The sequence below is a fragment of the Ipomoea nil genome, unplaced genomic scaffold (genome assembly GCF_001879475.1).
Source record: "Ipomoea nil cultivar Tokyo-kokei standard unplaced genomic scaffold, Asagao_1.1 scaffold1262, whole genome shotgun sequence".
Taxonomy (NCBI): Eukaryota; Viridiplantae; Streptophyta; class Magnoliopsida; order Solanales; family Convolvulaceae; genus Ipomoea; species Ipomoea nil.
In genome coordinates this window covers 1,733,475-1,751,067 of record NW_017617690.1, presented here as the reverse complement: position 1 = coordinate 1,751,067, position 17,593 = coordinate 1,733,475, and the positions used below count along the sequence as shown (strand labels likewise).

Genomic DNA, 17,593 nt, shown 5'->3' with positions numbered 1-17,593 from the left:
CCATACATGCACTTTTTTTTTAGGTGTACTAATTCATATATTATTATAATTTGTTGTCTATGCATTGGTCCACAACGGTTTGTGCGTATATACATGTATATAATATATATAAGTGAATTTGCCCTCGCGATGACCAATTTGGTATTACGCATTATTTCTATGGTCAATTTGCTATTACCGTTCATTACCCAGCTTTTTGGTTAATGCATGGTTATTTAAATTTTGAAATTTGCATAAGTAGATGGAAATGTGCATAACACACATATGCAGTCCGTGCATTTATAGTATGTAGTGTATTATGTAGTCCGTGCATTTTAAATTATTGTATGTGCATAGGCCCCAAGATTTGTGCGTTTTTACATGTAATATATATATATATATATATATATATATATATATATATATATATATATATATATAAAGATTGAATTATGCACAGACCCGTTTCTTAAAATGCTAACTCCTGTTAATAAAAAAAAAATGCAACGTTCCAATCTCGGACACCCCCCTTCATCGTCCAGTTGATAAGCAATATTCAAAACGACCATACGCACAGACTCGAACCGTTCAAGCACTTATTGGTACAAACCAAAAGAATACCAAAATCACGGACACAAAGCAGGTTTTTTGTAAGGTAGAACGGCGTATATGTTATAAGCATTATACAAAAACCAGCATATGCACCGACACGAAGTATGCACGGATGAAAACAAAAAACAACCTAATATGCACGGACAAAAAAGTACACATGCACTGAGCAGTACAAGGCAAAGCAAAAACAACACATAAACAGCTCGGTGGAAGTATATATGTACGCACAGGCAGGTGTACCCGTACGCACACGGGGTGTGAACGCATGCTAACGACCACCCCCAGACCTTTTCACATCTCAACCATTACCGGAAAAACCAGAAAACGCACAGACTATGCTGTGTATATGCACTTACCGTGATTGCCAATGTCCATTTGCTGAAAGTCCTAACTTGCTGCTCCTACCATCACCAGCTTGTTCACGTTAAATATGTTATCTAATCTTTTTATTAATAGAATCTATTAATTTCCATCCTCAAAAGCATCAAAAGATGATTCATATTCCTTTTAAATTAATTCATTAATTAAATCAGCTAACCAAATTACTAATCTAACCTTACCATAGATAATAACTGAAAATATTTCTTTTAATCTCAACCATAGATGGGAATCTAATCAATGCGTATTATTAGGCCTCATGGGCTCATCTATTAGAGGGGTGCACCAGATCCAAAGCCTATATATATATATATATATATATATATATATATATATATATATATATATATATATATATATATATATATATATATAGGGAAAATGGCACTTTTTACCCCTGAGTTATATACTTATAGCACTTTTTCCCCTTCAATTATTTAGGTAAGCACATTAGCCCCCTCAATTATTCTAAAAGTGGTGCTTTTTCCCCCCTGATATATTAAATTGACATTTATACCCTTAAAGTAAACATTTTATTTATTTTACTACTCCAACAAATTATTGCGTATACGTAGGGATGATCATGGTTCGGTTTGAATTGAACCGGATACTAAAGCAATCGAATTAATAGTTTACGGTTATAATTCAGATCTAGAACCCAATATTTAAATGTCAATTTATTAAAATTATGTATCAAAAAATTGAATCTTAAACCGTTAACCGGCGGTTCCGGATCTGATTCGCGATTTTGAACCGTCTTTATTTTAAAATTTTATTTTTTATTTTAAAATAGTCTAAATTCAACAATAAATGTATTTTATTTTTTCAGTTCGGAACATGAACCGTCTGTTCCGGTTCACGATTTTAATAAACTCTAAATATCGAATTTCGATTCTAAATTGTAATTGGAATATTTCGGTTTGGTTGCTATAGTGTTTGTTTAGTTTGAACCAAATTATGGTCATAATTTGTTGGAGAAAAAAAATAAATTAAATATTTAGTTTAAGGGTAAATATGTCCATTTAACATTTCAAGGGAAAAAACAGCCACTTCAATAATTTAGGGGGAAAAAATGCTATAGGTATATAACTCAGGGGAAAAAGTGCCATTTTTCCTATATATATATATATATATATATATATATATATATATATATATATAATTCCAAGAGTGGAAGACATGATTTACATAGACCCAAAGTCTATCAAGTCTTCCCTTTTTCGAATTAAATTAATGATTAATGAACTGCTATTATAAGACATGACTTAATATAGACCCAAAGTCTAGCACGTCTTCCCTTTTTCAGATTAAATTGATTAACTAAGTGTACAAATTTTATTATTGTACGGAAAGAATCTATACCTTGTTATATTACTTATTTTATTACGAAGTACTATTAATATAGAAGACATAAAGACGTGAGCTTTGGGGAAGGGTGAGTGAAACTTAAAAATTTGTAGTTAGTAAGTTAACTATTCGATAAATTTTTGCTGGAGTTACCCAACCGTTGTTACAGCAAATTTTAATATATTTTTTACGTGTAAAAATAAATAAATAAATAAGTGTAGTCTATTAATGATTAGTCTATGTTGACACATAGAAGTTGCTATCCAGTAATTAATAATAAGGTTTGAATAAATCTTATTTTAAGTCATTTTCATATAAATATATTTAGAAGTTAAAATAAATAGTTATAATCCAATAAAGTTTTTAATTTTTTTTTAATACCTTAGCAGTACTTATAAACCAATAAGAATACTTTTCAAGGCTAACACAAAATCTTTAGAATCATGCTATATATACACCCCCTCATTTTCACTGAATTTTTTATACGGCTCGACTTAAGGAATGATTTGAATAAAAATGTTTTGACTAATCAATTTTTTTTTTTAATTTAATGCCTTTAAGTTAATAACATCAAGAAGGGGTGCTAAGTAGGGATGACAATGTGCCCCGTTCTCATTGGGGATTTCCGTCCTCAAAGGGAATGGGGACGGGGACGGGGACGGGAAAAAATTTCGGAGATCGGGGACGATGAGGGAGAATATTTGAAATTTCTCGCGGGAATGGGGACGGGGACGGGGACGTGGATACCCATTCCCGCCCCACCCCGTCCACGAATAATTATATATATATATATATATATATATATATATATATATATATATATATATATATATATATATATATATATTAATTTTTCAAATTATGATATAAATTTTTAGTTTTTAAAATTAAAAATTATAGTAATTTAAATTTTTTGACTAAGAGTTGACCGGTAACGGGAATTCTCTGTTCCCGGTTAATTCCCCTCAGAAACGGGAATGTGGACTATTTTCAATTTCCCGTTGGAGATGAGGACGGGGTCGGAGTTTCGGGAACGGGGACGGGGAGTATACTCCCCGCCCCCGCCTCGTTGCCATCCCTACTGCTAAGGGATTAAAGAAAATGGAGAAATAATCATTTTCCAAATCTTTAACGTCATAGCCAACCCTAAGCATGTTTAGTTTGGGTCACTGCATGCTCAAGTATCATATCCTGATGAAACTACAAAACAAAGTAATTTTTTTTCCCAAAATTCATTATAATTACCAAGTATTTGATTTTAATTATGATTCTGATTATAGTATTTGAACCAAACAGTATTATTAATTTACTTACAAATTTTTCACTGATAAATTTGATTTTTTTTAATAGTAATTTTGAAACCCCATAGAATGTTACCATTAAAAAATGTAAAAACTTTTTTCACCCCTTTCGTTCCGCAAACGCTTAAGGACCCAAGTTGATGAGGGACAAATGACTTTGAATTGAAATGAGCCAATATTCCACAATTTGGATTCGATGCATTATGAAATGGTCAAAAGTAAAGTTTACGTTACTTTAGCCTTTTAGGGTTGTCTTTTAAAATTAGGGGCTATATTTAAAAAAAAAAAAAAAAAAAAAAGTTAGAAAATATTTAGGTATATATTAAAAAGGAATAAGGATCAAATAGGCCACTCAACTCAAAAATAATGTAATTGAGTCCCTGAACAACACAAAATCATGCAATTAGGTCCAAAATAACCTGTTTATCTGGAAGAACAGGTTACTGATTTCAAAAATAATTTAAAATAAAATAATTAATTAAAAATAAAAAAAAAATTTTAAAAAAACCTAATCTACCGTCGGAGGTTCGTCTCCAGCCATGGAGACGAAGGGACCTCCTGGCCATGGAGTTTCATCTCCATGGTCGGTGGTCTCCGGCCATGGAGTTTCGTCTCCGATCCATGGCCGGTGGTCTCCGGCCATGGAGTTTCTCCCTTCGTCTCCATGGCTGGAGACGAAGGTTCCGGCCATGGAGACGAATCCAGTAGATTAGGTTTTTTTTTTTTTTTTTAATTTAAATTTTAATTTTAATTAATTATTTTATTTTAAATTATTCTTAAAATCGGTAAGCCGTTCTTCCCGGTAAACAGGTCATTTTGGACCTAATTGCATTACTTTGTGTTGTTCAGGGATCCAATTGCATTGTTTTTTAGTTTGATGGCCTAATTGTAGTTTGGTGTACAGTTGAGTGGCCTATTTGACCCTTATTCCTATTAAAAAAAAAATTCATAATCACCAAAATGTACACTTCTCTTCATATGAAACTCAATTCAAATCTAAACCCCCATGTTCGGGAAATTCAAGAACCAAACCATAACCCTATTGTTGAAAGCAAGCTTTAAATGATGTTTCTCATCCAGTAAACGAATATTTGTGGCTTGTTAACAAATTTGTCCAAATGATACATGAATTTACTAACACAAAATGACAATTTTTATGTGAGACCAAATTGGTAATGATCTAAGATAGTGAGGATGATACTTTCCTTTTGCGTAATAGTGATGTGCTAAATTTAACAATTACTTTAGTTATAATTTTAGTATATCATTTTGATAATTTTGTTGGGACCGGATTTACCACAAATCGGGTATGAAAGTACCAAATTAGGGTTGAAAAATAGTATATTATTGTTCGGGCACTAGACCTAAAATGTATGTACAAAGCTCGAGATACTGGGCCAAAATAACGGCCCAACTAATAAATAAATAATACAATCTATAGTCCAAATCGTGGACTAGAAATGATAATGTTGGTGCTAATAATCAACCCTGGTGTATGGGTTGAAGATTAGGACCACAAGTCAGTAAGCTATGAGTGTTGTAATGGTCCAAGGGGTCATGTCTTAAGATGAAATAAGGGTGGCTATTTATAGTGTAAAGACCCATCCACATGCTTGATAAATGTATCGCTCTAATTTTTCTTCATTCTTGGGTATACATGTGTCCCCCACTACCTGAATGCTAGTGGTCTTCACACGAGTAAATAGAGCATCATACATTTTAATACATAATATCTTGAGTGACTTGAATAATTAGTGCTTATATTGTTATCCCATAGGGTGCAAGTTTGAATCCTACAAGCTACACCCCCTTAATTTAACAATTTATCCTTTCTTCTTAGCCAAAAAAAAAAATAAATAAATAAAATAAAATAAAACCTTCCTTGGGCCAAAACTTATCAATAAAAATGGTCTCCCATGGGCCATGGCACCATCTATCACAATTCATAACTTCATTTTTATCAATAACTTTGGTTTATACTACCAATATATACACACAATTAACCTATGTGTATTTATCGTAAAACAAAGTGCATTTAAACTTCTAGTTTGTTCGCATTCAAAAAAAAAAAAAAAAAAAAAACTTCTAGTTTGTTCATGTAATCATGTCTATTTAGGCCAAGAAGATTGGAATTTGAATTAAAACAAGTGTTTCGATTGGGCATATTTACTCTAAAACAATACTTCAAAAGAAAGTCAAACTAATGTGTATTTAGTCTAAAATAATGTGAATTTTCTCTAAAATTGGTGCGTAAAAAACTTAATACATATTTACAAAAATGTTATCCATCTTTTATTTATTTATAAGGGAAGGGAGACACCCACGTATACAACCTATTACATCAAATGACATCATAATCGCCTCCACTGAGGATCGACAATATAGAAAATTTTAAAATTTAATATTAAATGTTGTAAAACTGAAATATAGAATACACTTGTATACAACAATAATATATAATTAGGTTACTTCTGTCCATATCCACAAATTCTTAAAGTAAAATGCATGTCAGAGAGAAAAGAAACCTGGTTGATTAATTTGACAGTGGCTATGTTTAGTAAATGGTAATCAGAGAATAGTAAATTGTGTTAGCAATTTGACTTATAGGTATCATTAATAATTTATAAAGAAAGGCTTGATAAAATTATGTACAAGAGCACATCAATGGATGACATGAATCATTTGCACAAAATGATGAATAATGTTATCGTGACTCAAGAACACTAATTGTAATCTCATTTTGGGAATATGAATCACTTACCACTCGATGAGAAATAGAACCAACATTGGTATTGGAATGGCTAGTGACAAATGCAGGCTCTTTTAGTGGTGGAATTGGTGTTGCGTGGTCGGTGCACAACAATCGAACTACATTAGACATTGTTGGTCTGTCTGTTGGAATTGTTTGAACACATAAAAGTCCCACCTCGATGCACCTTATAGCTTTGAGAGAGTCACATGATTCTCTTATTGCTGGATCGACAAATTCAAGTGGTCTTCCCTCTTTCCAGTTTACCCATGCCTAATGCAAAGAAAAATGAAAGAAACGAAACCATTATGTCTTTTTTCCTTTGCTTATAACTTCATGAAGTTGTGAAATTGCCTACCCATCCTAGTAAGGTGTCTGAAAGTTGAGTCTGATGAAAAAATTCAGAGTTCTTCTGTCCGCTAACAATTTCTAACAGCAGCACTCCAAAGCTGAACACATCAGATTTCTCAGAAAATTGACCGCGCAATACATATTCTGGTGGAATGTAACCACTAGACAAAAAAAAAAAAAATGAATATACATTAGTTATATGATTTGAACTTATAAAGTTATATATAAAGTAAATAAAACATTGATCGACCGAGAGTGGATTCTGGCTACACTTACTATGTTCCAACCACGTGATTTGTTTCCGCTTGAGTCTGGTCAAGTCCAAAAATCCTTGCCATTCCAAAGTCTGATATCTTGGGTTTCATCGTTTCACAAAGTAAAATGTTGCTCGCTTTTAGGTCCCTATGAATGACTTTCAGTCGAGAATACTTGTGAAGATATAGAATTCCTTGAGCAATTCCTTCTATTATCTGCGCTCGTGTGCTCCAATCCAAATGATGTTTCTCCAATGGATCTGTGATAACAAAAGTGCTTTTATAGATTAATGAGGGATTATAAGTGGGGATATGATAAATCCAAGCTAGATTGCAGTAAGTGAAAAGGATCACAATTCAAATGTACCAAATAAGAATTTATCAAGGCTTCTTTTGGGAAGGTACTCATAGATTAGTATTTTCTCTTCATCCTCAGTGCAGTAACCCAACAAGCTCACAAGATTTGTATGCTGTAGCTTGGCAATCAGCTTCAGCTCGTTCATGAACTCCTCCAGACCTTGCGATGATCGCTTCGATAGCCTTTTAATGGCTACCATCCCGAATTCTGATAAGAACCCCTGAAACAACTTACCAAGATTATATATAACCAAATTCTGCTCAAACATAAACAAAAATCAGTGTATAATGAAGTGGTCAGTCTGGTCACCTTATACACCGGGCCAAAACCGCCCTCTCCAAGTTTGTTTGCTCTGTCGAAGTTATTCGTAGCATCAATTATTCTCTGCAAGCTGAACTGCACCAACTCTACATCGTCGTTTCCAACGAGGGGTGAAGTTGATAATGAGTTATCCACTGCAGAGCTTTTACATAGCCAATCTGCTGTATATATTCACACAGATAATTGTAAGATGATATGAACCAACTTATTAATCCTGTTTAATATTAGTTTATAGCTAGGAATGAGAAATATACTCAGAACATGTACCTTTGCTTTTGAAGCATTTTCGTTTGAGGATATACACCAAAACACAAACAAGAATGAATCCAGAGACTGGACCAACAATTTTTGCAACAAGATAATGATCTTTGTGTTTGTCATGATCTGAATCTCCATTTCCACTGCTTCCATTATCTGCATGAACATCATTAAAGAAAAGATATGATATAGAAACAACATCTTTTAAGGATGCAATAGCAGTTATTGCTGGGCCGAGGCCTGAAGGGCCAATTCCAACACCCAGTCTCTATAGTGGTAAACGCTTAATTCTAACCGTAGTTTACATGTTTCGGTACCTAGCTCGGAGGAATGAACACGAACATAGAGATCTTGGCCGAAACCATTAACACCAACAGAATAGTTGTATGTTAAATCAACCAAATCGCCGAACCAGTTTAAGCAATTGGGAGGATGGTGTTCACTGATATTGGCGTAGGCGAAAGCGGTGCAGGAGCAGTTGCTATAACACTGTTCTTCACATTCCTCAATTGCCATATTCCCCAAAGAAACTGAGTAATCTGGCCATTTCATCTTCTGCAACTTCTTGAACTTGTCATCATCCTTATTATGACACCTGAACTCCCTCTTCCTCTCACACCCTGCACTGTAATTCCCATTCTCCCATTCCCTCTGCGATTTCGGCTTAAACCCTTCCAAACACCTGCAAATGGAGGTTGAAAACCCAGTTTTCTCACAGCTTCCGAATGATCCACAGCGAGCATAAAGCTCACAAGGATTGGTTGGCACCTTCCATGGTATGCGCCATTTGTCAGTTTTAGTAGTGTTCTTCAACATTGTCTCAATATACCCATCTGGGGTTAAGACAAACCTCATTTGAATTGAGGGATTATCACAGACATAGCGGAAATAAACTTCGTTATTTTCTGCAGCGAAAGTGTAGGTTGTGGTGTGTCCTAATCCTGAAAAGTGCATAGTTTTAGCAAACCCATCTTGGTATAAATTGCTTCTGTAATAAGGTCTGTTTTCTTTCCAAATGAAAAATTGCAGAGATCCCTTTGGATCCATTCCCCAGGAGAATTTCCCTGGTCGGGGATTGTTAATACTAGTCCAAGATCTGATGATGTTTTGTTTTTTGGTTTTTGTGTTTACCATAAGTTTCATCTCCGGCATTAATGTGTCGCCGGCGTCGTCAAAGCTCTCCCAAACTGGGCTATCACCCTGCTTCAGAATGAGGTTTCCGTTGTTCTGCAGATAAGCCTCTACGGGGTTTCCGGCGCCGGAGACATTTGTTGACCATATGATATTTCTCCGGCCGTCCAAAATCTGCAAATTCCCATCATCGCCGAGCTTGAAAAGGGGCTCAGAATCGTGATGAGGAAGCGGAGATTCTCTGTTTGCGACCCAAATCACGCTGTCGTTGAGGGGGCTTGGGGTGTACCATATCCCGAGAAAGGAAGGGGAAGAAGAAGAGTTCCCGGGGCGGAAGAATCCTAACTCGAATTCCCCGCCGGCGGAGAATAAGGTCCGGTTTGGAGTCACCGGCTCGCCGGCCCTGAGAATATAGCTGCTCATTCCAAGATTACAGAAAAAACACAGAAAGACTAATAAAACATACAAAATGCCACAAACACATTCCATTACGCACTGCTCGCAAAGTGGAAGAGACTAGAATCAAGTCTGTCAAAGAACTATATGCGAAAAAGGGTTGGGTTTTACATGATTCATCAGAGCTTGTTGAAGATGGTGAGCGTCGGAAATTGCAGGGTCAAGGTGGCGCGGCTGCCGGAGTTGGGTCGTTGTTTGGTTTGGTATAGATTATTCATTTCCCGTGTGATGAATCTTTGATTTACTGGAAGTCCACGATCATTCTTTGGAAGTAGATTTTGGGAGTGTTTGGTAAGTAGATTTTTTTTGGGTATTTGGTAAATACTCCGTAGTTGTTAACATTAGTTGATGGTAGAAAAATGTTTGGTAAATTAGTTGTTAGCTAATAGCTGATTACATATAAAATGACATTCTTAAAAAGTTTTTCAAAAAAACTGTTTTGGAGCACTAGGATATTACAAAAAACTAATTAATCAAACACTCATATTGACTCTTTAACCAAGTCAAATAGCTAATAATGGTTAAACAAGTTAAAATTGGCTGATAAGTTAACTATGTTACCAAACAGATCATTTACCTTATGTTTCTAGTTGGTCGGTGAATAGCTAAATCCAATACTTTGTTTTTCGAAAATATAACAGAGCATTCGCTGCGAACTATAATTTTTGGATAGTGATAATCGCTTAATCGTAACAAGTGATATTGAAGTCAAGGTAAAAGCCTATAAAGGATTAAATCCACTCGTTCAACAAGATCATAAAATGTAAATCGATTTGATCAACTTAAATATTAAAATAATAATAATAAATAAATAAATAAATAAATCCCCATGTGATGAATCTTAAATGCAAATATAATAATTTATTAATGAATTGTAAATTACTTTAATGAAGCACCTAGAATACATTATTCAATTTATTGAGTTGGCAAAGGTGAACTTGGTTGGCGAAGGAGACAAGTTTAAATGGATTTATGCGCTTTTTTAGTTATCTTTTCTTTAAAGTGATGAAACAATGGTCAAACAAGTACGATTAAGGAAAGTGCATAGGACAACGATATATATGTTAATATTGGGGTATAGGGGCCCGTGACGGAGGATGTTATTATGTCATTTGAGAAAGAGGGAATCTTTCCTTAAATTTTCCTTGAACATGTCTCACATTATTTTTTTTTTGGGTAGGAAAAAGGGCCTAAGGCCCCGGGAGGAACATGTCTCACATTATAGACGTAATCAATTTTTAATTCAATTGGTGAGTTGATCCCATACAGTCATTGCGAGCCACATAGTCCGGGGGAACTCAAACCAATCCACCCGCCACCCGACCAGAGCGTTGTCTTAGCGAGCAGTTACTGTTTGGTAAAGTTTATTTTAGAATTTATAATTTATTTTAAGTTATAATGTTCTGCTCTTGCTAGCAATGCACAACATCAATATCTCTCACAAATTATTTTGTATATCCGGGTCCACCTTGCACCTTGCAAGGTGGATCCAAGTCCAAATGTTCACCCTTCATAATTTACTTTATAAAAATTCACATTTTGTATACTATGAACGCACAATGTTAACATGTATGTAATTGATTACCTTATTTTGTATTCACACATTCTTTTTAAATATCAGTTACACATTATTAACAAATTAGAATTTGATGATCATGTATTATAGTTACAAATCAATTCCACAGTTATTATGTATTTTGCCTTAAAAATACAATTTATATTTTAAAATTTCATAATTTTAATACAAAAATACACAATTTATATATTGCTTAAGATTAAGGTACACCTTGTAAAGTGGATCTTGGTCCATGGTATAACAACTCAATCTCCCTAAGACCACTCAACTAACTTTGGCAGCTTATTGGTCCACTCCTCTTTACCCCGAAATTAACGTATATTCTTGTCCTATGTTCCATGTTCATTCCTTCATCGTACTTCTTTGACTATTGTTTGACTGTAAAGATAACAAAAAAGGCGGATAAATCCATTTAAACTCGTCTCCTTGGCAAACGAACTTTCACCTTTAATTTACAACTCAGTTTTGAGTAATATATTCGTGGTGCTTCATTAGAAGTAATTTACAGAAATCGAATTTACAATTCATTAGTAAATTATACGTGCAATTATGGTATAGTCAATAAGACTTTCATAAATTTCTATAAACTCTTCTATTTTAAGATTTTTGTAGTTTAAATTGTTAAAACTTACAGTTAATTCCACTAAAAGTCCCTTGTCTTTGTTAACAATTTCAAATTTAGTTCCAAACTATCGTTTTTTTCATTTAACATCCTATGACTATTATTTTTTGGACACTTTTAGTCATTCCCATTATTTTTTCTATTTTTAGTAAGGGCATTTTTGTCTCTTCATATTTTTCATTTGTTATTTTTCAAGTTTCAATCGGTTTAATTGGTTTAGAACTTTACTAAAAATCGATTGAAAAATATAGTTACTAAAAATCAGAAGTTACCTAAAGTTCTAAACCGATTAAACCGGTTCAAACCCGAAAAATAACAAAAGAAAAATATGAAAAGACAAAAATGTCCTTCCTAAAAATAGGAAAAGTCATGAGATGAACTAAAAGTGTCCAAAAAATAATAGTATGGGATGTTAAATGACAAAAACGATAGTCTGGGACTAAATTTGGAATTGTCACCAAAGACAAAAGACCTTTGGTGGAATTAACTCTTAAAACTTATATCCTAAGTCCCGAATTTCTAAATCGGAGTTTGTAATAGAGAATCATGTTCATAACATATTGTAATTTGGCCTTGAGAGTTGTGTAAAAGTGGTGATGGAATAAAGTGTGTGTGAGTGTATCCTCATTTCTCACACTGGATATCGTCGCAATAAGTGAACCAAAAGGGTGTTGAATAGTAAATGGCTAAACAAAAGAGTGTAAAGTGTTTGGAAGATAATTTAAGATTGAGCGAGTTGCAGAATATCAAGAGACAACTATGTTCAAAGTGCAATGGTAAAACAATTAACTAAGACAATTAATAAGCAATAAAACTAAGCGTTTGGACTAGCTTAGGTCATTTTTGAATAGGTGCTATAGTGTATCCTTGGTGATATATAGCTCATGCAATGCCTTGACAAGGAAACTAGAGAAAAAGACGCTACGAAATGTCAATGTCATTTCCGTGAACATTAGACACTTAATTGGGATGCAGCCCCACTCGCATGGTGACTCAAGTCAATTGAAGCAATTCATCAAATACGTGGTGTTCATGTTTCCTTCCAAGCTCCTTTTCCCAAAAGAAGTTGGACTAGTGAGGGGTGTGGCTATGGTGTTTCTCTATTCTCATAGTAACAATATTTTATCTATGTTCTTCTTGTATGATTGTGATCACAACCTTACAAGAGTCAACACAAATCATCAAGCTCACAACTAGAGTCATCATCGAGCCATTCCACTAACTCATAGTTCAATTCAATCACATAAAATCAATCAAAAAAGATAACTTAATCCAATCCCTAAGTGACTATTCATGTTATGAATGTAAATGGAATCATCAATTGAAAAAAGAGACATTGCAATCACAATTGGAAGAAAAAAAATGCAAAAGAAAAAAGAAAGTCTTAGTTTTGGTGAAGAACAATACAGTACAAGAGCAAATTAGAAATTGCAATTGGAATTGATTACAAGTTCAATTGATTTTCAAATCTTAGCTTCATCAAATGTTGATTGATTACAAAAAGGAAATGCTTGAGAGATTTTCTTGAGAGATTGGAAAATGAAAAGTTCTCTAAAAATAATTACCTTGGTCTATTTATACTCTCAAATTCACGCCAAAATTCTGGGTGTGTGGTCACGATATACCTCACACCCTGATTTCCACCGTGAGTTTTCATCACAGCTCGTAGGTTCCAGAGGTCATGGTGACACTCATGTGGTGACCATCCACTCTGCGCAATAGTTTTGTTTTCTAGGCCATTTTTCACCTTGTAGACGTTAGAATTGGACTTTGTTGTCGTCGTATTTAACACTGATTTTATAGTAAACTAACAAATGATCTAATTTGAGTGAAAAATTAATAATCGCAAGACTAAGTGGAAATATGTTTAACACGTCTCCTCACAATCCGTCAAAAATGACCGTAGTCTCTTTTCGAATCCCCTCATGCCCCTCGTGATATCTTACATGAAGTTGACCTTATACCAAATTAAAAGATGTATTTCGATCAATTCAACTAAAACTTAAATGGATAGTTAAACTGCACATTTAAATATTTATTTATTATATGCTCAACACAGAAATGCTAACAAGCCAAGACTGATAAACTTCACAGGGGATGAATCTAGTTGATCACACAAAAGAATATCATGTACAGCAATACAGAAATTCAAGTCACATTGCAAGCAGCCTTTCTATGTTGATGAACTCCTGTCACAAACCAGTACAAGAGCTATCATCGAGGGCACGAACCGTTTACACAGAACGACCAATCCTTTATCGAGGCTCGAGAACACTGATTGTAACGTTGTTTCTGGAGTAAGAATCACTCGACTCTCGATAAGAAGTAGAAACGATGGCATTGGAGTTGCTAGAAACAAATGCGGGCTCTTTAAGTGCTGGAATTGGCGCCGCGGGGTCATTGCTCAACATGAGAACTACCTCGGTCATAGTCGGTCTATCTGTCGGGATTGCTTGGACGCATAAAAGTCCCACCTCGATGCACCTTATAACTTTGAGAGAGTCGCATGATTCACTTATTGCTGGATCGACAAATTCAAGTGCTCGTCCCTCTTTCCAGTTTTCCCATGCCTAATACAAAGAAAACCAAAATAAACCATAACGCCTTTTTTTTTTAATCTCCCGCATATAATTTATATACACAAATCATGAAGTTGCTGAGAATGCCTACCCATCCTAGAAGGGAGGACGAAAGTTTAGTCTGAAAAAAATTAGAGTTCTTCTGGCCACTAACGATTTCTAACAATAGCACTCCAAAACTGAACACATCAGACTTCTCGGAAAATTGGCCTTGCATCACATATTCTGGTGGAATGTAGCCACTATCGCAAAAAGATATTAGTTATAGAAGCGAGACAAATCTGATTCCGATGAAAAATAGGGTTTAAATAACACTTACTATGTTCCAACCACATGGTTTGTTTCCGCCTGAGTTTGGTCAATCCCGAAAATTCTTGCCATTCCAAAGTCTGATATTTTGGGCTTCATTCCTTCATCGAGTAAAATGTTGCTTGCTTTTAAGTCCCGATGAATGACTTTCAGTCTAGAGTACTTGTGAAGATAAAGAATTCCTTGGGCAACTCCCTCTATTATCCGAAACCGTGTGCTCCAATCCAAACTATCTTTCTTGAATTCATCTGAGAGAAACATAGTGATTTCGTTAATTGGGGATTCAAACTGGAGACTCAGCAAATGAAATTTCAGAAATTATGTTTTAGAACAGGTACCAAATAAGACGGTGTCTAGGCTTCTCTTCGGCAGGTATTCGTAGATTAGTATTTTCTCTTCATCGTCAATGCAGCAACCCAATAGGCTCACGAGATTCGTATGCTGTAGTTTCGCAATTAGCTTCAACTCATTCATGAACTCCTCCAGACCTTGAGACGATCGCTTAGAAAGCCTTTTGATGGCTACCATCCCAAACTCCGATAAAAACCCCTGAAACGAAATAGCAACACTATAACAACCTTCTACTCGAACATAAAGATAAATCAATATATCCATCTCGACACAATTATCATTAAGTGGTCACCTTATACACGGGGCCAAAACCACCCTCTCCAAGTTTGTTTTCTTCGTCAAAGTTGTTTGTAGCATCGATTATTCTAAACAAGCTGAATTGCAGCAACTCTATATTATCATCTTTTCCAGCAAGGGGCGTAGTTGACATCGAGTTAACATGTGTAGACGACTTCATACATACCCAATCTGTGTTTACAAAGCAATTAGGAACAGAAAATGAGTCGATGTGAACCAAAATGACCTTATGATCACTTGATAGGAATACGAAATTCAAAACGGTAACTTTGTACCTTTCCTTCTAAAGTATTTCCGGTTGAGGATATATGCTGAAACTGCAACAAGAACGAATGCAGAGACCGAAGCAACTATTATTATTGCAACGAGACCTTTGTTTTTGTGAGGTGAATGTTCATTCCCACCACTTCCATCTGCAAGAACATCGTATCAAAAGACGAAAATGTAAATAGGAAACAACCTAGTATCGTTCTCTACCTAGTAAATTAAGTTTCAAGGGTACTACCTAGCTCAGAAGCATGAACACGAACATAGAGATCTTGGCCAAAACCGTTAAGACCAGCTGAATAGTTATGTGTCAAATCGACCAAATCGCCAAACCAGTTTAAACAATTGACAGTGGAGTCAGTACTGATATTCGCATAAGCAAAAGCACTGCAAGAGCAGTTCCTAGAACACGCGATTTCACATTCCTCGAATGTCATATTCCCCAACGAAGTTGAATGGTCAGGCCATTTCATCCTGGGAAGCCTCATGAACCTATCGTTCTCATCGCATTGCAGAGCTTTTCTCCTCACACACCCTCCACCATACTCCCCCTTATCCCAATCTTTCTGAGATTTCGGTTTAAACCCTGTCAAACAACAGCAAACCGAATCTGAATTGTTCTGCTCACAGGTCCCAAATGCGCCACAGCGCGCATAGAATTCACAATCGGTGGCGGGCACCTGCCACCTTATCAACCATTTATCACTCTTTTTTTGCCTCAACAGTGCCTTAATATGACCATCTGGGATCAAGATGAACCTTATTTGAATTGAGGTATCAGCATATCCATAGCTGAAATATTCATCATTATTTTCTGTGGCAAAAGAATAATATGCAGAATATCCCAGAGTGGGAAAGTATCTACTGTAAGTAAACCCATCCTGATACAAATTGCTCCTATAATAAGGTTTATCTTCTTTCCAAATCAAAAACTGGGGAGATCCTTTAGGATCCATTCCCCACGAGAATTTCCCTGGCCGGGGATCATCACTGCCTATCCAAGATCTGATTAAGTTTCGTTTCCCAGTTTTCTTGTTTACCTTTAGCTTCATCCCCGGCATTAATGCATCGCTATCGCCATCAAAGCTCTCCCAAACAGTGCTCTCACCCTGCTTCACAATAAGATCTCCCGAATCTAGCAATAGTGCGAGCGACGAGTTTCCGGCGAATCCGCCGCCGGAGATAGAGATATTCGTTGACCATATTATATTTCCTTCGCCGTCAAAAAGCACCAAATTCCCGTCATCCCCGAGCTTGAGAAGGGGTTCGGAATCTTGGGGCAGTGGGGATTCTCTGTTGGCGACCCAAATCACACTGGTGTTGTCGGTGTTATACCATATCCCGAGAAACGAAGAAGAAGAGTTCCCGGGGCGGAAGAATCCCAACGCGAAGTTCCCGCCGGCGGAGACTAATGTCCGGTTCGGAGTTACCGATTCGCCGCCTCTGAGACTGTCAGTGCTCGCTCCAAGATCGCAGAAAAAACACAGAAACGCTAATACAACATACCAAATCCAACCATTATTACTTACAACACCCGCCATTACTGACTCCTCTCTGCAACTTAGCTTTCCCGGGCAACACCCATAGATGGAGAAAAGATGATGCAAGTATAACAATGATTTGTATTAAAAACGACGGAAATGATGGTGATCGAGCGGCGGATATTGGTTTACAGAGGTGGCGGCTACCGGAGATTGGGTGTGAGGTTTGGTATAATTGTTGATGCGGTGCAGGAAAGCTTCCATTATCATCGCCATATGTTATTTTAATCAAGGTAGCAATCAACACCCACATGTAAAATGAAAGAAATGGAGTATTTTAATGTTGCCTAAATTGAGTTGTAAAGGTGATAGATTGGGGAAGGAGTGAGAGAGCAGTGAGATCAGACAATGGTCAAAAGTAGGAGCCTAGCTATAATAACGTAGGATAAAATCGAGGGAAGAAGATCTATTCAATTCCAATATGTACGGTGGGGGTATGGGACGCACGTGATAGGATGATGCTGTTTTTTATTTTTTTATTTTTTTATGCAATGGAGAAGAATGAAATCATAAAAATTAGAGATGTTACATCCATATAAATTAGAGTAATACTATA

At 35.6% G+C, this 17,593-nt stretch overlaps 2 protein-coding genes and 1 long non-coding RNA gene across 4 annotated transcripts in view; 1 reads left to right on the top strand and 2 right to left on the bottom strand.

Moving 5' to 3' along the window:
* LOC109184518 (G-type lectin S-receptor-like serine/threonine-protein kinase At4g27290) overlaps positions 1 to 17,240 on the bottom strand; it is a 29,012-nt gene extending 11,772 nt beyond the window's left edge. Inside the window, exons 1-7 of one of the 2 annotated variants that reach the window (XR_002054804.1) lie at positions 15,735 to 17,240; positions 15,505 to 15,642; positions 15,225 to 15,400; positions 14,920 to 15,130; positions 14,592 to 14,829; positions 14,364 to 14,514; positions 13,836 to 14,263 (exon numbers count right to left, since the gene is read on the bottom strand). Coding sequence is in view for 1 of the 2 variants with exons in the window: in XM_019334529.1 (XP_019190074.1) it covers positions 13,949 to 14,263; positions 14,364 to 14,514; positions 14,592 to 14,829; positions 14,920 to 15,130; positions 15,225 to 15,400; positions 15,505 to 15,642; positions 15,735 to 17,037 (2,532 nt within the window). In the remaining variant the exon portion in view is untranslated. Of the gene's footprint in view, positions 1 to 13,751; positions 14,264 to 14,363; positions 14,515 to 14,591; positions 14,830 to 14,919; positions 15,131 to 15,224; positions 15,401 to 15,504; positions 15,643 to 15,734 lie in introns of those variants that run through there. The other variant, XM_019334529.1, reaches the window with a different exon arrangement.
* On the top strand, positions 5,617 to 5,786 carry LOC109184521. The gene is made up of 2 exons (XR_002054805.1): positions 5,617 to 5,667; positions 5,707 to 5,786. It is a non-coding gene; the product is annotated as an uncharacterized LOC109184521 (long non-coding RNA).
* LOC109184457 (receptor-like serine/threonine-protein kinase SD1-7) lies at positions 6,213 to 9,462 on the bottom strand. Its single transcript, XM_019334458.1, has 7 exons — positions 8,214 to 9,462; positions 7,918 to 8,064; positions 7,639 to 7,811; positions 7,339 to 7,549; positions 6,994 to 7,231; positions 6,725 to 6,878; positions 6,213 to 6,639 (listed from the first exon to the last, which is right to left on the bottom strand). Exons 1-7 carry the CDS (start codon positions 9,460 to 9,462, stop codon positions 6,322 to 6,324), a joined length of 2,490 nt encoding a protein of 829 aa, XP_019190003.1. The 3' UTR covers positions 6,213 to 6,321.
* Positions 17,241 to 17,593: the final 353 nt, after the last annotated feature.